At 47.7% G+C, this 24,539-nt stretch overlaps 1 protein-coding gene across 2 annotated transcripts in view; it reads left to right on the top strand.

Annotated features, from left to right (window-relative positions):
• BEND3 (BEN domain containing 3) overlaps positions 1–24,539 on the top strand; it is a 34,111-nt gene that overhangs the window by 3,256 nt on the left and 6,316 nt on the right. The window contains exons 2-3 of one of the 2 annotated variants that reach the window (XM_070559178.1): positions 11,019–11,066; positions 11,559–11,761. In XM_070559178.1, the coding sequence (XP_070415279.1) occupies positions 11,030–11,066; positions 11,559–11,761 (240 nt within the window). In that variant the 5' untranslated portion in view covers positions 11,019–11,029. Of the gene's footprint in view, positions 1–8,695; positions 11,067–11,558; positions 11,762–24,539 lie in introns of those variants that run through there. The other variant, XM_008520755.2, reaches the window with a different exon arrangement.

Genomic DNA, 24,539 nt, shown 5'->3' with positions numbered 1-24,539 from the left:
AGGAAACTCAGCTTCTATCTCCCAGGAAAATTAGTCACCATTGGACCATTGGGCAGTCAGTCACATGAGTGGCTGCTGGCCCACCTTTCTTCCTTGAGCCCCAGTTTCTGGGTGCCAGGGTTGGTGCTTCCTGCTATTAGTGTCTAAGGAGGAAGCACTTCATGAAACCAGGGAGAGCTTGATAAGTAGAACCCCTTAGCTGCAGAAGACGTCACGTTTAGTCACCTTCGGAAAATGCAGTGTCCGTAGGGTTAGACACCCGTCGTGGGCGGGCGGGCGGGCAGGCAGGGCTGTGTGGTTGTACTTGGTGGCCGGCTGGAAGATGTGCTCTGACTGAATAAGGCAGGCAGCGACAATTACAGCTTTAGAAAAACTTGGGGGGAAATTGCCCTGGTTTTGTGAGGACTGGTATTTTTCAAACTGCATTTGCAGATGTGTCTAAAAATAAAAACAAATTGCAAACATGTCCCGCGAGTCCCATGGGCAGGGTACCACTGCCAAGAGGGCCGGGCTCCGGGGGCCTGCGGCTCCCAGCCGAGCCCCGCAGGGCGGATGGCATGGGAACATTCTTCCCGTCATCCTTAGGGAGAGCATTTTATTTGATCTCACCCGCTTCCAGTTGTTTCTACCATTTAAAAGTTACTAAACTTTGTAAAAGTTTTAAGCCATTTAATTTAATTTTGTAGTTCTTTAAAATATTCACTATTAACATGCACTTTAAAAATCTTTTTTTAAAAAGGGCTTTATAATGGGTAACATTTCCTGAGGGCTGTGAGCCAGGCACTTGCTCCTTTGTAGTTTTCACAGGCTCTCCTGAGAGGAGGTAGTGTGTCGGGCCCCATTTTACAGAAGAACCACGGCTTGGGTGGGCACGCATGTTGCCCAGTGTGAGAAGCTAATGCATGTGGAGCCAGGGACTCCATGCCGGTCCAGGTGACCCTGAAGTTTAGCAGGGAATTCCATTGTCTTTGAGATCAACTGCACTTGTCCCTACCTTGGTGGCCGGAGGGCCCATCCGGCTGTTGACTTGCCCGCCCAGCCCAGCCTACAAATGGTGCTCCGCAGAAAGGGAGAAGGCACAGCTGGGGACGGTTGTGCCCCGTTCCTCCATCCCAGCTCCTCTCGGAAGGCGGACACGAGGCCGTCACCCCCTGGTCCACCCCACTCCTCTCCCTCTCCCTGCTGTCTGCAGTCCGCCGTCCTGTCCCGTCCCGTGTTGTCGTCCCGCACGCCCCACCAAGTGAGGTCCAGACTGCACCCCCCGCCCCTTTCTCTACCTGCACAATCAGAGTGCTCTCGTGAGCCTGCGGGGGGAACACGCACAGCGCTCAGACCACGGAGCCGGCGCGGCGTGAATGTTAGCCACTGCCCTGCTTCTCTGTTTCATTTTTAAAAATCAGTATGACCAGCAGCACAGAGAGATCAAAGTCACGTCGTGTGGTGTGACAGTTGTGAAAAGGGTGAAGTAAGGTTTAGTTAGATCTTAGCTAAACTTTTTGAATCCTTGAGTGTGTTTGTTAATAACACCTTCACAGTGGTCGGAGCACATTCTCTTTGCTTCACCTTTCGGATGTGGCGGTGCTGCACGACCACCATCCCCCTGGTCTCGGGTTCCACTCACATTCTTGTTCCGGGGCTCGAATTCTCCGGGAGACCTTCCCGGAGTCGAGGGTTTGCCTCACTTGACATCTGGAGACAGGACTTGGAAGATGGGGAGGGTTTGCACCTGAGCAGCCCGAGGTCAGGGCTGCGGGGCCACGTCTTCCCCGCCCTGCCCCTCAGCCCGGGGCTGAGTCCGGAGTTCAGTGGACCTTTCCAGTTTAGTGGGGCAGAATCCTGAGTCAGCTGGCTGGGTTTTGAACCTCGAGGTTTCAGGAAGCCCAAGTACTTCCCATTTCTGGGCCTGTGTGACTCCGGCCAGCCGCAAGCCTCTGTGCCGCCAAGGGGCCTCACGCAGCTCTCTCCAGAGCCTGGGAGCCTGGACCACTGCTCTCGGAGCGGCTGGGTCTCTTGAAAGAACTCGGTAGAGAGGCACCGGGTCACTCCCAGCCCCCACTGGGCAGCGTCAGAGAACGCTTTCCCTTGGAAGCCTGTGGGACATTTAGGAAAGAAACCAGCGATCCTGTGAGGGCAAAGGGCTTTACCAAGGAGTCGCCCCGCCAAGTGCCCCCTGCTCGGGGTGCTGTGTCAGCTTGCATCCCAACTCCTGCAGAGGAGGATTTCCCCCAGGCAGATTCTTGCATGACTCCTTGTAACCAGTGACCTCACCTCCTCCCTTTATCTGTGGCCTGGCCCGGCCTTCGCTCCCCAGACCTTCACATCTCGCCTCTCTGCCCACTGCCTCCTGCTGCCTTGTCCTGGGCCAGGGCCCCCTGGAGCAGGTCTTTGAGTACCCAGTTTGGTCCCGTTTTGAGCAGTCCGGGAAGGAGGGCTCCAGGTGCTGGTCGGAACATCTCCCAGGGTGTTCAGACAGAAGAGAACCTGAAGAAAGGACCCCATTTCACAGTCATCGTCATCCAGAATGCAGAAGCCCGCAGGTTGGGCATCTTGGCCCTGGTGGATTGCTCAGCTTCTCTCCAGTCCATAAGTTTCCCAGCCAGCCGCAAACCCCAACCTCCCCGGTGACCTGGCCTCGGGGGTCAGTTTGGATCCCTGATCCAGGAAATACTCTGAATTGTGATTTTTTTTTTCCTTCCATGAAATTTGGCTTATTTCAGAAAATAATTGAAGTATCAGGCAAATGCATCGATAGGGCCTGTAACACCCCCACCAGGAAAGACATTTCCTTAGTGTCCAAAGCTGATCTTTTCACCTTCTCACTCACACATGGGTTTGTCAGGTGACACTTTTTTCTGGTCTCCCTTCTCCCCATGCTGAGGAGCTTTCTACACCTTCAGACGCGATAATTCAGGGACAGTTATGAAATGAAAGTCTTCACTAATGTATCAGCTATTATATTGTTTCTTAGAGCATCGGTATTTTAAGTGTTTAAAAGTTAAGTGATTTGATTTTCCATTCTTAGCTTATTGCTGTGTGTGGACCTAACTTAGAATATGACCTGGCTGGTCAGTAAAGATTGCTATACTTATTTTTTCATTTTTAAAAATTTGGGGGGGCCGGCCCCGTGGCTGGGTGGTTGAGTTCACGCACTCCGCTCCAGCGGCCCAGGGTTTCGCTGGTTCAGAGCCTGGGCGTGGACCAGTCATCAGGCCACGTTGAGGGGGCATCCCACATGCCACACCTAGAAGGACCCACAACTAAAATATACAATTGTGTACTGGGGGAATTTGGGGAGAAAAAAAGTAGGAAGAAAAAATAAAAAAGAAGATTAGCAACAGTGGTTAGCTCAGCTGCCAATCTTAAGAAAAAAAATTTTTTTTTCATTATCAAAGAATTGCATACCCAGTGTAGAATATTTGGAAAGTCGGGGAATAAATAAAAAAATAATCCATAATCCTCTTAATTGGAGGTAATTAACATTTTGGCATATTTCCTTCCAGCTGCTCTATGGCATTTTTTAATTACGTAGTTTAGATATCCCCAGTGAACTTTGAAGTATGTTGTTATTGACTGGATAACTCTGTAATGAACAATTGATTTTGGATCTTTACACCTAATTTAATGCTCAGGTCTTTCTGTCAATAGAGGTTTTGAAGTTGTATGTTCAGAAAATGTGTAGATGTTGACTTCCTAACTTTGTGTAATGGCAATAACAATAGTCAAAGGTGATCTCAATCCAAGTCACGTTCACTTTTGTTGTTGCTCCCATTTTCTCTGCATTTTTTGGTGGAAATGTATCAGTAATTAATAACAGTTAATGGTAGGATTTCCATGCTCAGTCTGACCCTAGACTTCCTGCTGGGCTTAACCCAGGATCGACTGGGAAGTGACAGACCTCCTGGCCCAGGTGCTTGGGCCTCCTGGCCTTTGCTCAGTGCCGTGACTGCGAATCGTAATTGTCAAGTGCGGGAGGCTCTGTAACTAACAGAAGAATTTGGTTATAGGTCTTTAGAAGCTGAAAGTGATGAGGAAGATCAAGATAGGCCCGTTTAAACATTGACCAAGTTATTCCCTAAGTAGATTTTTTTCCCCCTACAATTTGCTTTGATTGACATTATTTCTCCCTCCAAAGGAAAAAAGTCTTGGAAGTATATGTTAGAGTTTAAAACTATTTGTGTCCGGATCACAGAACTGTAAGCATGGGTGGTCGCCCGCACAGCTGTGCCTGCAGCCTGTGTTTACTCCATGTGAGTTATGGTTGTCATAGAAACTCTAGTGTAGTTTCTTCTGACCTTGGGGTTCGGACTGCTCTTTTCTTCCTGGTACTTTTATCTTTGGTGTTTACCCGTCCTCCCCTCCGACGGAGTTTCCAGGTTCCATCTTACCCTCCTGGTCCTCCCATCTCTGCCCCTGTGTTGGTTGCAGTCCCTGTGAATAAGCTCTCAATCCCTTGCACAGAGGACAGTCCCGCCACCGGCACCAATAGCTCCTGTCACACAGCCGGGCGTGTAGCCACCAAAGCACAGGGCAGGGAGACTGGGGCCCATTCCTGATGGTTTGATCTTGAACATGTTCCAGACCTTTCTGATCCTTGAGTCCCACACTTATGAAACAAGATGATCTCTGAGCTCCCTTCTGGCTCTAAAACGGTGCCTCATTTTCCTCACTGGTAGAAGGAGACTAACAAGAGTTCCCACCTCCTAGGATTGCCAGGTGAAATTTACAGCTGTAGGCACAGCGCCTTCCATGTGGGTGGGCTGTGGTTTCCATGGTGTGTCCACTGAGTGTGCAGAGTTCAGGGCAGCGTGGTGAGGAGGTGGGTGGGAATGGCACACAGGGTTTCTGCCTTCAGGAGTCACCGGAGGGGTTGGCTCTGCCCCCTGCTGCCACCCGCCCCTGGGACAGCTCCATCAGCACCCTCAGCACTGCCTGCGGCCAGGGCACGCTCTCCTTGCCGGAAGCCCGTTACTATGCCCCGTGCTGATCATCAGCCTTTGTCTGTCTCCTCCCACAGGTACTGGTCACTCCCAATCCTTGTCTCAAAATCTGCTTCTGGGAGAACTCAAACTGAAGGAAGAAGTGATACAGACATTTCCATGATAGCTTAAGTGAAAAAAGCAAGGAACAAGGATCTTAAACCTTTTAGTCTCAGGATCTGTTTATACTCTTAAAAATTATTGAGGACCCCAGAGAGCTTTTGTTTATGTGGGTTATACCTGTCTATATTTACCGTGTTAGAAATTAAAACAGAAATGTTTGGTTTTTTGGTGAGGAAGATTCTCCCTGAGCTACCATCCGTGCCAGTCTTCCTCTCAGTTTTAGTGTGTGAGCTGCCAGCACAGCATGGCTGCTAACCCATGGTGCAGGTCCATGCCCAGGGACTGAACCCGGGCTGCTGAAGCGGAACACACTGAACTTAACCACTAGGCTACTGGGGCTGGCTCTAAATTATTTTTTATTAACTAAAAATAAGTTAAATATTTGCTTCATTTAAAAATAACTGTAATAAATCCATTACAAGTTAATGTCAATAACATTTTTTATGAAAAAATACCTTTTCCAAAAAAAAATTCTTAGTGGAAAGAGCGGTATTGTTTACATTTTGCAAATCTCTTTAAGGTCTGACTTAATAGAAGACAGCTGGGTTTTCATATCTGCCTCTGTACTCAGTCTTTTGCAAACAATATATCATGTTGCCTTTGGAAAACTCTCCTGCACACTTGTGAGAGAAAAGAGGCGATAACATCTCAGTGTCACTAGGAAAATGGTTTTGATCTCATGGACCCCCTGGAAGGGTCTTGGATGTACTGACTCTTCCAAAAGAAAAGAAAACCCCCTCTTTGGAAAAGTGTCAGTTTCTCTGGTATAAATACTCCCACCGTGGCCAATTTCAAGGTATGACTTGACTCCACTAGTGGTGGAGTTGGGGAGACACAATCCGTGCAAGCCGATGTAAGTCAGCCCACTGCAGTCGATGAATCACACTCGAGAACCTGACACAGGATGTTTCTGGAAGGACACACAGGAAAAGCCACATGCTAGGCTCCCGGAGAGTAACCTGGTGCTGGGGGACAGTGGGCCTTTTAACCAAATATCCTTTTATATCTTTTGAATTTTGTTTCATGTACATGTATGATCTAGTCCAAAAAAAGATTTTAGACATCTTCCCATCTTCAGATGAACTCTGAACATGTAAATTGACCTGTAATTGTAAATCTTTCCTGCTTTTCCATTTCTTTGTGGTATCTCTTAGAGTTCGTTCTTTCTCTGCATCCGCGAATGGTTCTGCCTCCCTTCCCCCTTGTCCTTCTTCACAGGCTTTCTTCCTCCCCCGAGCCAGGTGCATGCTGCTGGTGGGGAGTCAGGCTCAGCCGGCTCCTCCGAGGTAGCCCCGCCAGTTACTGCATTTATGTAGTCAATTTAAGCAACTCATCCTTTGTAATTTGATATTTGAGTGGCTAAAGTATCTTCCTATTTCTGAACAAGATTACCCTCCCTTTTGTGCTTTTTGTAAACTGAAGGCTTTTCTGATGACGTTCTGTCTTCCCTACCCGTGTGCCCTGCATGGAAAATTGAACATTGTCCATCTCACTCTGTAGAAGGATAGACACCAGTAGGCATTTTAATGAAATTATATCCACTCCTACAAGCTCTGCAACATTTAAAACCTTTCCGTACCAATGACAGGTCACTTTGCCTGTGGCTTCCTAGACTATTTGGTTTAAAAAAATTATATGTAACAAGCATTTCCACTTATTAGATTGACCACTGGAGATTTGTCCTATTTGAGAGTTACCCTCCGATAAGTCCCCAATGTCTTAGAACCTGTGGTGTGTTAACTCGGGGGGCAGCCGGCTACGCGGGTCTCTGACTCACGTCCCCTTCATTCGTTTGAGTCTTCCTTCGCCTTGGTCAGGTGTTTCTGAGAACAGGGAACCGCCACCCCTTGGGAAGAAGGCTGATTTTCAAGGACATGTGGATGTATAGACTGTCTCACGGTTTGAGATTCGTGGTGAGAGGAATAAGAGGGTTTTGAAAAGGAGAGAATGTTAAAATAAGAAATTCTACCAAGTCCAGCAGGCACAGGAGATTGTAATCCCAGCAGCTTGGGTGGGCGGGAGCTGCGGTGGTTGCTAGCTCCTGAGGTTATTATGTAAAGGAAAGGAATTTCTGTGGCATGCTCCATGTCCACCCAGGGTGAGCAAGCCAGTGACCTCGTCTGGACAGGTGACCAGGAAATGGAGGGAGCCACGTGATGCCCATCCCCTTTCCACCCAGTCATGACGCTGTTGGTGTACCGTCACCACGTCACCTCAGATGCCGGGGAGTGACCCACACATCCCTCTCATAGAAACTTTTCTGTACCGTGGGATGGAGTCTATAAGCACGGAGGAGAGGGGATTCTGGGTAGCTACGGGGAGACAAAGGGGGATTTGGATGCTGCTGCTGCTGCTGCTGCTGGACAGAAATCCAAGGCTGGGACCTGTCCCCGTGTCATCAGAAGAACCTTAACAGAAGAATGAGGATCCTGTTATGTCCTCTCCCGGTGGCTGACGGGAGATACACACAGACTTGGTTTGAATCCCAGTTCTGTCACTTAACTAACAGCCGTGTGACACTGGGCAGGTTACTTGCCCTCCTTTTTGCCCTTCTAATAGTTGAATATTTTATTTCCATAATCATCAAAATGATATCAAAATAATTTTTCCAGCTTCATTGAGGTATAATGAACAAATAAAACTTGTGTATATTTACGGTGTATGCCCTCACTTTCTTTCCTGGTGAGATTGGGATTCAAGTCGCTCAGGATGAGGGGGGCGCACACGAGGGGCCTGGTGCGGTGCGTGGGCTGCAGATGTCCCTGAGGACCCTCCGCCCTCCCCACAGCAGGAGCCAGCTGCAGTGTTGGGCTTCCAGGCCTTGCACATGGGACCTTCCCCAGCTTCCCGATGAGTGTGACTTCCTTGCTGGCTGGGAGGGAAGGGGCCGCCATACTGCAGTGCTAATCTAGCATCTGTCACTCGTCTATAAATGAACACGGAAATGTTTTCTAAAGCAGATGCACACGGGCCATCTAGAATGCCCAGGAAGCCAGCAGCCCCTTCCTCCCACCTCACCCCCGTGACCCTTCCCTGCCTCCCCTCCACACCCCGCCTTCTCCCACACCCGAGGCGGCTCAGGTGTGTGCTCTTCCACCATCGTTTTCTGATGAGAGGATCACCAGGAGCTCAGAACTCAGGTGCTAAATTGCCTGCTGTCGTGTCACATGGTGGTTGTTCAGAAAATCCCCTTCCTGCCCCTCAAGGCCCTCCCCACAGAGGCGACCCTGACACTTGCCCCAGGCCCCGCGCTGGTGGCCCGCGCCTGCTTCTGGGCTCAGCGCTGCTCCAGAGAAAAGGACTGGCAGGTGTCGCATCAGATAGCATCCGGTGCTGGGCAGCACTTGTGGTCCTGTCTCCTGTGTTTTCTCATCGAGCCCTGTTTTCTTTTCTTCTGGGAGTCGCTCGTCCTTTTAATAGTTTCCATTTAGCCAGAGTCGTCGTGGGTTTCCCTTTTTTCCCCCAAATAAGCCATCCTCCATCTCCTCTGTGTCTCACCTTTCCTCTCCCGAATGTAGTTGTTTTCTGCACTGTCCCCTCTCCGCCAGCCCTTTCCCCATTCCTCCTGTCTCTCCTGCTTCCCCGCCGCTGCCCTTGATTCGAGGGAGTAGGGTATGTGACCGCATGGCAGGCTTTCCAAGGGCACTTGGCAAGCTCAGGGTGTCAGGGTGAAGCCTGAAGTGTTTCCGTGAGAGGCCCCCCCGACTGGGCTGCAACCCAGGCGGCCTGAATTCCTGCCTGCCGTCGGCTAACCTTCCTGTCCAAAAAGAAAGGAGTTATCCCTGCCTGTCCCCCCCAGACGCCCAGGTCATGTGACGTTATCACACTCGAGGTTTATTTCCTTGGAATGCAGTGGCGATTGTATTTGCCAGCACTCACCTCTGGTAAAGTAGTTCTTGGACCCTGGAAGTTGCCTGATTGTCTGTTTTCCCTCAGTAGCACCTTGTGTGTTCAGTTTTTCAGGTAAGAGATAGTTTGGTAAGTAGAAATTCAGTTTCAAATAAATCTTAAATTTTCTTATTCATTCTTCTGGAAATTAGTAATAGAGGGAGGAAGAGAATTGTGCCTGTCATAAGGTTACTGTGACGCACTGAGAATAGTGCACCACGTCATAAGCACTCTATGAGTGTGGCTACTGTTAGTGAATTTTGAAGTTGTCGTGTGCATGGATCACCTTGACACACTCCCTCCCTTGCCCCCTCACTCCATTCGTCCATCTAAAACAAGGGCCCACACACTCTTCACGGCTGCTCGGTAAAAGGTTTACTGACCTGTGTAGATAGCATCGCTCTTCCTTATAGAGATGCTCCTTCGTCCTGCTCTCCCGATCCTCGGCCAGAATAGCACCTCAGTATTTGCAGGCAGCTTAATTCGTTATGGGACCCACAGCCCCTCAATGGCAACAGTACTGGCTGCCATGTGTATTCTTTTCCAGTGTTACTACCTCATTTCTTGTTGTTAGTGCCGTTGTTGCTGTTGGTGCCATCGAGCGGATTCTGACTCCCCGCGACCCTGTGCACAGCAGAGTGGAACTCTGCCCGGTCTTTTTGTGCCATCCTCTCACCTTCCAGCACTGTATCAGACAAGGCTCTGCTGCTATTCATGGGGTTTTTATGGCCAGTTTGTCAGAAGTGGGCGGCCGGTTCCTTCTTCCTGGTCTGTCTTAGTCTGGAAGCTCTATTGAAACCTGTCCACCATGGGGGACCCTGCTGGTGTTTGAAATCCCAGTGGCATAGCTTTCAGCATCACAGTAACGCTCAGATGCCACAGTATGACAACGACAGACAGGTGTTGTGGTTCCCTGGCCTAGGAATGAACCTGGACGGCGGCAGTGAGAATGCCAGCTCTTAACCACTAGACCCCCAGGGCTGCTTGTGTCTCATTTATACCTTATATATTTATGGGCACACTTAGGTAACTTGGAGAATCTCAAAGACTTGCAACGGTGCTTTTAATCATGGTGTCTGTTCCATTCCGGCTGGCGCAGTGGGAGTCAGGCTAGCTCTGCACCAGACCCTACAGCCCCCTCTCGTCAGCCCCATTCCCTCGTCAATAAAAAGAAGGGTTTGGACCAGATTGTGTGGAGCTTGAGAGCTTTAAAAACTCACAGTGCCTCTTTCTTCTTGTTGCTTCTGAAGGCAGGGCTAGACCAGCACCATCCAATTAAAAATGTAATGCAAGCCACATAGGTAATTTCAAATTTTCTAGTAGCCACATTAAAAAAAGTGAAATTAATTTTGATAAAGTATTTTACTTAGCCCAGTAAATCCTAAATATTATCATTTCAACATGTAATCAATATAAAAAATTTTAATGAGCTATTTCACACTCTTTTTTGCCATGCTAAGTCTGTGAAATCCAGTGTGTATTTTATACTCACAGCACATCTCCATCTGGACTAGCCACATTTTGGAGTCCTCGGTAGCCACGTGTGACTAGTGGCTGCCACATGGACAGCACAGGTCTTTTTGGACCACCTGTGGTCCTAAGACCTCTGCTCGGGTCCATGGGATGCACAGCCTCCATCCTTAGTCAGCCTTTTCCTTTTGTGGCTGGAATTTATGAAGCAGGGACCTCACAGAAGATCATCCGAACTGGGGTCTTTTGTAAGACTTGACTTTCTCGAGTAACTATCCCCTCGCGCTGTCAGTGGCTCTCAACCCGTGTGTTAGGATGCGTTCTGTGCGCACACAGTCTTGGAGAAGTGCTCCCCGCAGGCACTCAGAAGGCCTGGCTGCTTCGGAGCAACTGCAAACAAGAATAAGAGGCTGCAGTTTTCCAGGATGTGGCAGAGCAGCGTCCGCTGAACCTGCCGCCGCCCGGAGCCTGGGTTGGGAGGGTTGGGGACATTCTCCTGGGCACGGCAAGTTCAGTCAAACAAGCAGTAAATCGCGACTTTGTCTTTGTCTTTTCCTTTAGTGAAATAGAAGATGAACGCAACTGAATTCAGTGAAGATGTAGAAGAAGGTAAAAAAAATGCCTCTTTTAAAAAATTATTTTTAACTTGATATTTTTTTAGGTCATACATTCACATGGTTCAAAGACATAACAAGATACCTAATGAAAATCAATGAAGTCTCCTCCCACCCCATTCCCATCCCCCCCACCCATACCCCCGTTATGAGTATCTTATGTATCTTTCCAGAGTTGCTTTTTAAAAAGTCTCATTTAAAAGATAGTATTTGTTTCTCTCCTTCCATCTCCTCGCCCTTCCCACCTAAAAGACTTTAAGACCAGTTTTGAAAAAAATGTTCTTGGAACATGGTTTTATTGTATAGCGCTCATGTGGTAAGATGAAATTACTTGGTTGGAAAGTGCAGTTTTGTTGTGACTGGACATTATTATCTGAGTGGTAGTGGCGGGGGGCGGCCTGGGAACACCCGGCGCCTGCAGAACCCTGCTAATCTCTGAGCGGCCCGGTGATCTTTCCCACTGAGCCCTATTTCTTCTCTGCCACAGTTCTAAAAAATAACACTGTGAAAGTGGAGACAGAGGCCGAAGATGCTGCCCTGGACTGCTCAGTGAACTCCAGGTCTGCCGAGAAGCACCCTCTGGACAGCGTCTTCACTGCCCTCCAGGACTCCAGCAAGTGCAAGCAGCTGGGCAGCGATGGCCAGCCCGACTCCGTCCCCAGCGTGAAGAGGCGGCGGCTGATTCCCGAGGTGAGGCCCAGCCCCTTCCACGGTTCGCTCGGGCTCCAACCCTCTGATTAGACGTTGAATCTCTCTACTCTGGGCATCGGGCAACTGCTAAACCTTTGGGCCTGAGAAGGCTTTCATTCCAGCTGTCCCATCTCTGGCTTGAGTTGCTAGAGGGTGTCTTTAACTGGAAATGTTGTCTATGTCTGGATTCATTACGGGGTAAGGGCAGTCTTTCCAGTGCAACTGCTTTTTTTTTTAAAGATTGGCACCTGAGCTAACACCTGTTGCCAATCTTCTTTTCTTTTTTCTTTGTCCTTCTTCTTCTCCTGAAAGCCCCCCAGTACATAGTTGTATATTCTAGTTATAGGTCCTTCTGGTTGTGCTGTGTGGGACGCTGCCTCAGCATGGCCTGGTGAGTGGGGCTAGGTCTGTGCCCAGGATCCAAACTGGCAAAACTGGGCTGCTGAAGTGGAGCGTGCGAACTTAACCACTCAGCCACGGGGCCAGCCTCTGCAGCTGCTTTTGAGTTCATCATTTTGCTTTGCTCCACAGGAAAAGCAAAAACTTGTTGATAACAAGGAGTGTTGATGAAGGTGTAACACAGGGCCACCCCAGTGGCGTAGTGGTTAAGTTCATGTGCTCTGCTTCAGCGGCCTGGGATTCGCTGGTTCAGATCCTGGGTGCGGACCTAGCACCGCTTGTCAAGCCATGCTGTGGAGGCGTCCCACATAAAATAGAGGAAGATGGGCACAGATGTTAGCTCGGCAACTCTCTTCCTCACAAAATGGAACTGGACATGGTGCCCCCTCAAGCAGCCTGCAGTCCAGATGTGAGACAAGACAGTTAAGACGGAGGGAGGCAGCCGTGGGAGATGCGGATGTGTCTGCCTGGGTTGCCTCACCAGCGAGCCTCCCCACAGCCCAGCAGGTTACATAGGCATTTCAACTTGTGCATGTCTGTCCAAAACAGCCCATGTTTTCAAGGCTCTTTGTCATTAGCCAGAGCACCACCGAGGGTCAGCCTGGGCCTCTTTGGGTTGTTACTGGTTGGTTTTAATTCTCTTCTATGAGGTGCCAGGGCAGATTCAAATAAATTGGGAATTCAGGGATTTTAGAGACTTAATAGGTCTTCAATAAGTAAAAACTGTTCTTCTCTTTAATTAGCAAAATGATGAGATTAAGATTTTCACCAGGATTTAAATATACATGTTTACATTATAATGAGGGCCGATCTCCATTCCCCATCATGGAATGTTGACTGATACATTTATGTATTTATTTGGGTTTTTTTCCCCCCAAACAGCTTTATTGAGATATTCAGATACTATACAATTCACCAATTTAAATTGTACACTTCAGTGGTTTTAGTGTATTCGAAGTTGTGCAACCATTAGCAGAATAAATTTTAGAACATTATCATCACCCTGCAGAGAAATCCTCTACCCATTGGCACTCACTCCTCATTACCCCTCCTCAGCTCCTGGCACCTAATCTACTTTCTGCCTCTATGGATTTACCTATTCTGGACATTTCATGTCAATGGAATCAGACTCTGTGGCCTTTTGTGTCTGCCTTCTTTTAGTCAGCATGATGTTTTCAAGGTTCATCCATGCTGCAACGTGTATCAGTACTTCATTCCTTTTTATGGCCAAATAATATTCCACTGTGTGAATTAACCACAGTTTGTTTATCCATTCCTTAGTTGATAGACGTTTGGGTTGTTTCCACTCTTTTTTTTTTTTAAAGATTGGCACCTGAGCTAACATCTGTTGCCAATCTTCTTTTTTTTTTTCCTCCTCCTTCTCCCCAAAGCCCCCCAGTACACAGTTGTATATTCTGGTTGTGCTGTGTGGGACACCGCCTCAGCATGGCCTGATGAGCAACGCCATGTCTGGCCCGGGATCCAAACTGGTGAAACCCTGGGCCGCCAAAGCAGAGCGCATGAGCTTAACCACTCGGGCACGGGGCCGGCCCCTTTTCCTCTTTCTGACTATCGTGAGAAATACTCAAGCAATACATTTTTAAGAAGCTATAGTGCCCAGAAAAAAAGTTGAATTTTTTAAATACCTATGAGCATTTTTTGTAAAGGATTAATTAGAAATATCCCACCCTTGCCCCTGACTGCCTGAACCAGCCACGTGCTGCACACGCTGTGACTCTGGGGAGAGTGTCACGCGGGGACGGCCGTTTCCAGTGCAGTGAGTAGTGACTACAGATTAAACCTCGGATCCCTGAGATTCCTGCCGTGGCAAATGAAAGCTGCAAGGTGGTTGGTAGAATAGCTTGTTTGAAAAATGGTTATCTGTTTGCTCTTTCTGATGTTTTATTTTAAACCACAATATATTATCCCTTTCCCAAATGATTGATATTTAGGTGTTTTCCACATTTATATCATTATAAATGGTGCCACAGGCACCATCCACATACACAAGCCCAGTGCCCTTCTGTGGGTGTTTCTATGGGTCAGATTCCTAGAGGTTGTTCCTGAAAATGTTGAGAACTTTGGGAAGCACTATGCTAAGTTCCTAAAGGAACCCCTGAAATCACTTTCTTCTGTGCGTCACATTACATTTCTGCTTATGATCAAGTCTGTAAACTTCCAGTTTGCAAGTAAAGCCAGAGGTCAAGAAATGGAGCACAAAGTTGAGTGTATCAGTTCACTTTTTTGTTTTTTTTTAAAGATGGGCACCTGAGCTAACATCTGTTGCCAATCTTCTTCTTTTTTTTCTTCTTCTTCCCAAAGCCCCCAGTACACAGTTGTAGATTCTAGTTGTGAGTGCCTCTGGTTGTGGCATGTGGGATGCTGGCTCAGCGTGGCCTGATGAGCGGTGCCATGTCTGCGCCCAGGGTCTGAACTGGTGAAACCCTGGGCTGCCGAAGCGGAGTACGCAAACTCAACCACTTGGCCACCCGGCCGACCCCTCGGTTCACTTTTGCTGTGTGGCAAACCACCCCAAAACTTAGCAGTGTAAAACAACCAGCATTTTATTTTTTTTATGTTTAATTAATTTATTTTTTTTGAGGAAGATTAGCCCTGAGCTAACTACTGCTAATCCTCGTCTTTTTGCTGAGGAAGACTGGCCCTGAGCTAACATCTGTGCCCATCTTCCTCTACTTTATATGTGGGACGCCTACCACAGCATGGCTTTTGCCAAGCAGTGCCATGTCTGCACCCAGGATCCGAACTGGCAAACCCCGGGCCGCTGAGAAGCAGAACGTGTGCACTTAACCGCTGCACCATCAGGCCGGCCCCCATACAACCACCATTTTATTTATTCACAGTTCTAAGGGTCAGCTGGTGGTTCTGCAATTTGGCCTGACGTGTCAGGGCTGGGTAGTCTGGGATGACCTCCTCCCATCTCTGGGACCTCACCTGGGCGGCCGGGATGACTGCAGCCTCCCTGTATGCGCTTTCTCACCCTCTCGGAGGCTAGTCCGGGCCTGTTCACATGACGTGAAAGAGTTCTAGGAGCAAGAGAGGGCCAGCCCCGGGGGCAGACACTCCTCGTGCCTCTGTCTGCATCACATTTGCTAGTGTCCCATTGGTCAAAGCAAGTGCTGTGGCCAAACCTAGACTGAAGTGGTGGAAAAACCGACTTCACCTCCTGGTGGAAGGAGCAACAAAGTCACATGGCAAAGAGGCTTTCACACAGGATGGGGGAGCTGTTGGGGCCCTTTTTGTAAACAATTCACCACAGGAAGGGACAGCAAGCTCTCCCAGCAAGAAGGAGTTCTGACCACGCGTAGGCCAGGTTGAGGCCTTTGTGGAAGGCCCGAGGTGACCCTGTTGTCTCATTGCACAAATGCTGTCACTCTTTATCCTTTCATTCAGTAAATTTTTGTTGTCATGGCATCATAGAGCAGGAAGCATCTTTGTATTCTTGGAGGCAGAAAGGGAAGGAGAAAGTTCTTAGGAGTTATATTTTAGTTGACTCCTTCAGTATGTGAAGCAAGTCAGAAAGATCTGCACTGCGCTCGAGCCCCATCGAGGTTCATAGTGGAGGGATCCCCTGAGCATCGTTGGATGGTGTGGGGTGCAGTTGCTCGTCATTATCTGTGAAGGCAATAAAATTTAGCCAGACCTTCAGGCATCTTGCAGGAATTCTGACATTGTTGGAGAAAAAGGAACCAAAAATGCATTTGAATATTTTTTCTTTCTTTTTCTTTTTTTTTTCTTTTTGGTGAAGAAGATTGTCACTGAGCTAACATCTGTGCCAGTCTTCCTCTATTTTGTATGTGGGACACTACCATAGCGTAGCTTGATGAGTGGTGTGTAGGTCTGTGGCCGGGATCCGAACCCGTGAACATGGCTGCCAAAGCGGAGCACACAAACTTAACCACTATGCCACTGGGTCAGCCCTGAATATTTCTAATATGACTTGTCCAATTTACGCATCCTAACCTGTCACATATGTTTACAATGGATTGGATACAGCAGGCAGTTCTAGCCCATTAGATTTTGAAGTGAAAAAAACATGTTAAGTCCTGGATTTTATTTTGGGTATTTTATTAGCTGTGTTCATTTTCCTTAGTGTAACAAAGTGAGGTTGATATCCTTGCCTTCCTTCCTGTTCTGTAAAAAGAATGTATGTAAGTATAAATCTTTTGAAATTCTTTTTTTTTTTTTTAAGATTTTATTTTTCCTTTTTCTCCCCAAAGCTCCCCGGTACATAGTTGTGTATTTTTAGTTATGGGTCTTTCTAGTTGTGGCATGTGGGACGCTGCCTCCACATGGCCTGATGAGCGGTGCCATGTTTGCGCCCCAGATCCAAACTGGCAAAAGAAACCTTGGGCCACTGAAGCAGAGCCTGCAAACCCAACCACTCGGCCACGGGGCTGGCCCCTGAAATTCTTGCGCTCCTTGTAGAAAAGTGGCGTGTGAATTCAGACAATACTTTTTTTTTTAAGTTTGTGTAAATTCATCTATCAGTAGCCTCAGAACCTGGGGACTTTTGAACAATCTATCAGTTTTATGAAATTATAGTATATGTTGATTTTTCAAAAAATCAACACGATTTGGGGAGTATATGTGGCTTTCTTAACCACTTTCACCACAGGGTGAGACAGGAGGGATCAAGAGGCTGAAACAAGCAATAATCATCAGAAAAGTGGAGGAGGCTGGCCTGGTGGTGCAGCGGTTAAATTCGCACGCTCCACTTCAGTGGCCTGGGGCTCGCTAGTTCGGATCCCAGGTGCGGACCTGTGCACTGCTTATCAAGCCATGCTGTGGCAGGCATCCCACGTGTAAAGTAGAGGAAGATGAGCACGGATGTTAGCTCAGGGCCAGTCTTCCTCAGCAAAAAGAGGAGGATTGGCAGCAGATGTTAGGTCAGGGCTATTTTTTTTAAAAATTTTTAAAAGTAAAAAGTAAAAGTGGAAAGGAAGTACATTAAGTTATCAAGTACCTGCTCAACAAATAGCCCATTCCTTATTTTGTATCATTTAATCCATATATCAAACCAATGATGAGAGACTTAATATCTCCACCACAAAGGTGAGCAAACTCGGGCATGTAAGTTACAGCCAGGATGCCAGTGGGGCAGCCGCATTCCCAGTGTGAGGTGCCAGGAGGATTGGGAACACTCCGGCTCTGGGGTCCCTGCTGTCCAGGGAGGTGAGCCCCACCTTCTCTGATCCAGCCCACAGGAATAACAAATACCAGAATGAGGGGAGAGTTCACCATGTGGCCTTCGGCCAATTATGTGGCCTCCCAGACTCCGAGGTTCCTCCGCGGTGATGAGGGCTGACCCTGCTCACCTCCTTGGTTTCTTGTGTGGATCGTGAGACGGCCCATGTAAGGAGCCTGGCACAGGGCCTGCCCCACATCCACCTTCAGAATGGTTATTTATTGCCCCAACCCCCTTCTCTAACTCCCACCCTGTGGTCAGTATTCCGCTGCCTCCCTCCACATTTATCTGAACGAGAGTGGCATGGAATTGCCAAGGGAGGCCGTCTGATGCCCTACAGGATGCTGCAGGCCTGAGCACCCTGGATTCTGAGTTCCGTCCAAGTCAGAACATAGACCACCTTCCACCTTCTCCCCCAGCCCCACGGAAAGGGGAGGAGGACGAAGGGGGGAGGTTGAGGGGTAGCCCCGATGCTAAAGGTGAGTCATAGTCAAACTCCGTCAGTGCTGACAGCTTGTTTGTGAGTGACATTCAGTACAATGCTTAGAAGATAAATAAAACGGCCCTAAAAAACCTAACAAAAGGCTGTGTAAAGACTTATTTGGCACCTCCACCGCAAAAGGTCCCGTAGCCAAATACAGCAGATGTGGGAGGTGAGTAGCCAGCGTTTTATTGGTAATCATCTTTTTGTTCACCGAAGTGGGGGTGATACTCAGGAGCCCTGTGCCAGGCAGAAGGTAGCTTTGTTCTCCTGGGGTTTTTGTTTCTTATTTGTTTTTAATCCTGAAGTGTCACTGTGGTTTGTTTTTCAATTGGAGAACAGAAATGTCATCTCATTTATTCAGCGCAACTGCACTGAACACCTCCTCAGTGTCCATTAGGGTGGCACCAGCTGGAGATATCATAGTTCCACAGCAGCCAAAGCAGAGAGGTCCTGTGGCCCTTCCCATTCTGACGAGGCTCAGAGACGTGAGCACAGGCGAGCCTGCTCGATTCAGAGCTGTGCCCTTAAACCCGAGGCTGGCGGCCCAAAGGGCCGTGGGGCGTTTGTAAGAGGCTGTGAGGAGCCTTGGAGGACGTCTTGCCCTGACACTTTGTCGTCCTTTCAGGTCTTTCTCTTTTCCCTTCATTATAGTTGCTGCTTCTCCCCAGATTCTTATTCTTAGGCATCATAGCACATTCTTCATCCTCACTGTACCCTGTCGGCAGTATAAGGATGACCCTGAGGGGAGAAGCCACCAGGGCAGGGACTGTGTCTGGCTTATTGCCTGTGTGCCCAGGGCCTTGCACAGTATCTGCCGGATATTGGGCTCTCGGTGAGGTTTCCTGGCTCTGTGTGGTAGAGAGCTCTTCCATACCTTATAGCTAACTATGTCTGGGCATTTGATGATGAGGAGGATGAGGATGAGGATGATGATAAAATTTAATGATGACGAAGATAAAAATTCTCTTGAAAACGAAAAATATTAGTATCACCCCTGCCCTGATTATTTGGAGGGGGGTGGTGACGCCAGCCCCCTGGGAGGTGTTTCACATGGTCTGCCCTTGATGCCACATTAATTCTTGACTCCCTGCTCTTTCGAAGGCATGCTGCTTTCTTGGTGTTCCAGTTTGCTGACTCTCTGGGCACCATTTAGCCACTCATCATTTGTTGAACTGAATTCAGTGACTGCTCTTGGATTTGGAGTCCTGAGGAAGATGTTTAATGCCTGGAGTATCTCCATGGTGACCCAGTCCCTGGGATGTCATTGGGCACAGACACATGGAAATCTCCCCAGTCTACTGACCCCTCACTTGTAACCCAACATCAACCCCTTTTTTTCACCGGATTCTCCAGCCAAGAGATTTGGGCATTCCCTCCTGAGTCTGAGGGTCATGGTGGTAGAGTAAATGCCCTGATCACATCCAGGATCGAGGCTGGCAGCGCAGAGCTGGAGCTGTGCAGCCGAGTTCCCATATGGTTGGAAGATGAGCCTGGGAGCATTGGGAATGGTGTCAGCCAGACATCCAGTGCCAAGTAGCACAGATTTAAAGATTTCTTGATACTCCTAGACAGCTGAGCAGAGATTTTATCAGCAGCAGCAAATGCAGCCAGCCCGTCGTTGCCTTGGCAGCATTTGTGGAATTAATTGGAGCCCTGAGTTGACAGGACACCAGTCTAGGGGTATCTAAGAACCTTCTCTTGGGTGCTGTGTTGTGTTTTGTGCTGAACTGTATATCCGTGGTCTCTGGGAATGAAGAATGTTGCCCTCTACTGGGACTCTAACTTAATGTTTTATTCAAGCCAGTTAGCCAAACATGTTTCTATTGATGGCAGTGTTTCTAACATGCTTGGTAGAAACTGAAATATTTTTATTAATGAGGCTGAATATTGAGAGTTGTGGAGGGGATTTCCATTCCAGTGTACTCTGGCCTTCTGCCTGCTGTAGGAATGTGGGGGAGTCAGACAACTTCTGTTTGTTGTTGGTGTTCAGTCAATTCACCCAGAAACTTCTCCCTGTACTTGTTTTCTACTCTGGGTCTTAATTAGGGCAGATCTCCCTCGAGATCATGTGCTCTTGTGATGTGGCGTGTGAGCTTCTGATCTCTCTGCAGCAAATCTTATTTTAAATGTATTAGTGGGACCACTTGTGGTAAAGCAAAAACCCCTCTTCTAAAATCACTCCTAAGGTAGTTATGACTTTTTTATTTTAAGATTTTATTTTTCCTTTTTCTCCCCAAAGCCCCCCAGTACATAGTTGTATATTTTAGTTGTGGGTCCTTCCAGTTGTGGCATGTGGGACGCCGCCCCAGCTTAGCCTGATGAGTTGTGCCATGTCCGCGCCCAGGATCCAAACCGGCGAAACCCTGGGCCGCCGAAGTGGAGTGCGCAAACTTAACCACTCTGCCACAGGGGCCCCTAGTTATGACTTTTTTAATGTTTGGAATTACAAACTCAGATTTCTCTATATTGGTTAAACTTCATGGTTATCTTCGGATCCATGGGACCGCCAAGATTATTTTGGTGTAATAGAATTTAATGGTGAATAAGACGTTAAAAATCTAATTTACAGTCTACAGAAATTAGCAAGTAAGGCACTTTGAATTTATTAGGCCAGTGCTTTTCAACAGTGACCCACAGTTATAAATCTACCTTCTAGAGACATACAGCTCACATATGGATTTGCATGTAAATATCTAGGCGCACACAGAGAAATAAGACAAAACTTTCCTGAATTTACTTACTGTGTACAATGTCCTCTGATATTTTCTGTCCTGTTTTCTTTTTCTTGTCCTTCCTGCTTTTCTTTTTGTCTCTCTTTCCTTTTCCTTTCCTCCCTCTTTCTTTCTTCTTATGCTGGTCATGACCCACCAATTCAACTTGATCATTTACTAACAGGTCACTACTCACAGTTCCAAACAGGCTGCATTAGGGGTAGAGATTTTCATCTCCATCCCTTCCTTTCTCCAAGTTTCTGATGTGGGTATGTGGTTTCCTCTCACCCTCCATCCCTCCCTTCACAGTCCTCTGCTTTCTGCCGGATAGCAGAACAAAAGAACTTGAAAGAGCTTAACCCCCGCTTCAGCTCATTTCTCCTGTACTCTTCCCTGCCCCCAGCCTTTAGGGCCAGCAGACCTCAGAGGTGCCTTCCACGAGTGCCCTCCCCTGCTGCACTGTGGGAAAGTCCTCCTCTTGTTTGCTGGCTGAGGGTAACCATCACAGCTAGTTGAATAAAAAGCCCGCTGTATTCTCTCTGCTCTGGCTTGGGAGTAGCATTGTTTAACAGTAATCACGTTGTAACAGTACACATTTATTAAGCACTTGCTGTGACTCAGACACAGCTCAGTGCTTTATGTACATACATTATCTCATTAAGTCCTCACAACTACCCTGTGAGGTGGGTACCATTATTCATCCCTGCGGTACACACAGGAAGCTGAGGCATAAAAAATCACATACTTTGGCCAAGGTTGCACAGAGGACAACCTGAGCTGAGCCCTTATCCCCTCCTTTATACCTCTCTGCAGTCATGTTAATCATGAAGCTGGTGGCCTATCTGAACAGCCCATATTTGAGAGTGCTGGCACCCCTGCCCTGCTTTGACATCCATGCGTGCGGTTCACAAACACTCATTGAGCTCTCCTGTGTCCCCGGCACTTAGCTAGGCACCAGGGATAGACTCCAGAATGACATGGTCCCGTCATGTAACCATCATGCATTGTGATGAGGATGGAGACAACTCGGTGAGGAGACCCCCGGAGGGAGAGGGGCAGGTGGCAGGCCACCCATCACAGGCTCCCCCATCCCAGCATGCCCCTGGTCCTCTGCTCTTGGGAAGTGTGTGGGGTGGGTGGATGTAGGGGGCCAGGTGCCTCTGACCTCCATCAGCTTATACAGACAAATCCTGAAGAAAGCATTGGCCGGCTTCATGGGATAATTAAAACACTTAGAAAAATGCCTTTATCTAAAGATTCCTGAGAGAGTAAAGTAGCTTTTCTTTTGCAGAGATGCAAGAGAAAAATTAACCTTTCTCTAATACGAGTCAGATTATTCTATTTAAAAGAGAGGACTCCGAAAGTATCATCTTCATCAGTTCCTTTGCTGAGTAGTATCCCATTGGATGAATATATCACAGTTTATCTTTTTTTTAAAGACTGGCACCTGAGCTAACATCTGTTGCTAATCTTTTCTTTCTTCTTCCCAAAGCCCCCCAGTATGTAGTTGTATATTCTAGTTGTGAGCACCTCTGGTTGTGGTACGCTGCCTCAGCATGGCCTGATGAGCAGGGCCATATCTGTGCCCAGGATCCGAACTGCTGAAACCCTGGGCCGCCAAAGCGGAGCGTGTGAACTTAACCACTCGGCCACAGGGCCAGGCCCCAACACAGTTTATCTTTATGACTTGTTGATAAAAAACTTGGATTGTTTCCATTTTGGGGCTATTTACAAATAGGACTGCCATGAACACCTGTGTACATGTCTTTGTATGATTGTGTGCTCTCATTCTGCTTGGTGAATAACTACCTAGGAATGGAATACCTGGATCATAGGATCCCATGTATGTTTAACTTTTTTAGAAAATAACAACTTTTCCAGAGTGGTTACACCATTTTATATCCCCACCGGCAGCATATAAGAGTTCCAGTTCCTTCACGTCATCTCCAACACTGGGTATTGTCCATCTTTTTGATTATACCCACTCTGGTGGGGGTGATGTGGTTTTACTGAGCATGTTACTAATGAGCATCTTTTTATGTGCTTATTTGCCATTTATACGTCCTCTTTGGCTGTTGAAATCATTAATTGGGCTGTATGTCATTGTTGAGTTGGAGAGTTCTTTATGTCTGGATATGAGTCCTTTGTCAGATAAATGATTTGCCAATATTTTCCTCCAGTCTAGGCTTGTTTTTCATTCTTTTAACAGTGTTTTTTTGTTTTTGTTTTTGTTTTGTTTGCTGGGAAAGATTTGCCCTGAGCTAACATCTGTTGCCAATCTTCCCTTTTTTCCTTCCCCAAAGCCCCAGTACATAGTTGTATATTCTAGTTGTAAGTCCTTCTAGTTCTTTTATTTGAGCCACTGCCACAACATGGCTACTGACAGATGAGTGGTGTGGTTCCATGCCCAGGAATTGAACCCGGGCCACTAAAACAGAGCATGCCGAACTTTAACCACTAGGCCATCAGGGCTGGCTCAACAGTGTCTTCTGAAGAGCAGAAGTTTTTAATTTTGATGAAGTCCAACTTGTCAATTTGTTCTCTTATCAATTGTATTTATGATGTATCTTAGAAATAGTTGCTTAAACCAAGGTCACAAAGTTTTTCTTTTATGTTTTCTTCTAGAAGAGTTAGAATTTTAAGTTAGGTTTTATATTTAAGCCCACGGTCCATTTTGAGGTGTTTTTTTTTTTTTTTTTTGAGGAAGATTAGCCCTGAGCTAACATCTGCTGCCAATCCTCCTCTTTTTGCTGAGGAAGACTGGCCCTGAGCTAACATCCATGCCCACCTTCCTCTACTTTATATGTGGGATGCCTGCCACAGCATGGCTTGCCAAGTGGTGCCATGTCCGCACCCGGGATCCAAACTGGCAAACCCTGGGCCACGGAAGCGGAATGTTTCAACTTAACCGCTGCTCAACCAGGCCAACCCCTGAGTTAATTTTTTTATATAGCACACTTTTGGTAGGGCTTAATTCTCTCACAGAATCTCTGTTGAGCAAGGCTGGATAGGATTAAAAACAGATATTTCTGCATATGTGTATACAATTGTTTCAGCATCATTTGTTGAAAAGATTATCCTTTCTCCACTGAATTGCCTTTGAACCTTTGTCAAAAATCACTTGTCCATATATATGTAAATAAGCCTCTTAAAACATGCAGGGCCTGGCAATGGGGAAAACCATTGATGAAAGCAGTAAGCACCTGGGTTCCAGATGGTCAGGGTGATTGCCATTCGTCTGACCCGTGGTGGAGCTTGGACTCAAGGTTTGGGCTCCTTAAGGGGCATCTTCAGCTTGCCTGGGAGTCAGAAGAGTGGACCTGCGGAGTGTGCCATCTTTGGGCGAGTTGAGAAAACAGTCCGTAGATCACTTTTGGTAGGGCTTAGTTCTCTCACAGACTCTCTGTTGAGCAAGGCTGGATAGTATGCATAGGAGAGAGGTTAATTCATTACATACAGTGCGTGCCTTAGGACAGTTGGGCTTCTCTCCTGGAATTCTGGTGGAGAAAGGCTGCTGGACCAACAAGGAGAGCAAGACTTAGAGATCTGGGAGTTCCCATCACTTCTTGGAATCTCACAGATGCATCAGCTCTGGGAAGTTCTGGGCTTGCCTTTTTTCCAATCCAGGATAAGATGTGATTCCGGGCAGTGGTACAGCTGGCAGCAGATTCCGCTCTCTAGACCCCCATTCTTCTGTGCCCACCACCGCGCATCTCAGGAGCCATCCTGAGTGAAGACGCCTGCTCTCCTAGAGGCTGCAGCCTGGAGGACACACTGCTGCTTCTTGAGCTGCCATAGGCATGAATCATTATCCCTGTCTGAGAGCAGGCTGAGATGGGGTCGATGAGGTGACTTGCCCAGGGCAGGGCCATCACAGAAGCTCCTTGAGTTCCCATGGTCTTTCTCCCATCCCAGCGGGGTTCTCACCTGGCTTTGCCAGCCTCTATGCTCGGTCAGGCTCTGTGGGCGGGAAGTCCA

Source organism: Equus przewalskii, chromosome 9 (genome assembly GCF_037783145.1).
Source record: "Equus przewalskii isolate Varuska chromosome 9, EquPr2, whole genome shotgun sequence".
NCBI lineage: Eukaryota > Metazoa > Chordata > Mammalia > Perissodactyla > Equidae > Equus > Equus przewalskii.
This window is presented reverse-complemented; position numbering and strand designations above follow the sequence as displayed.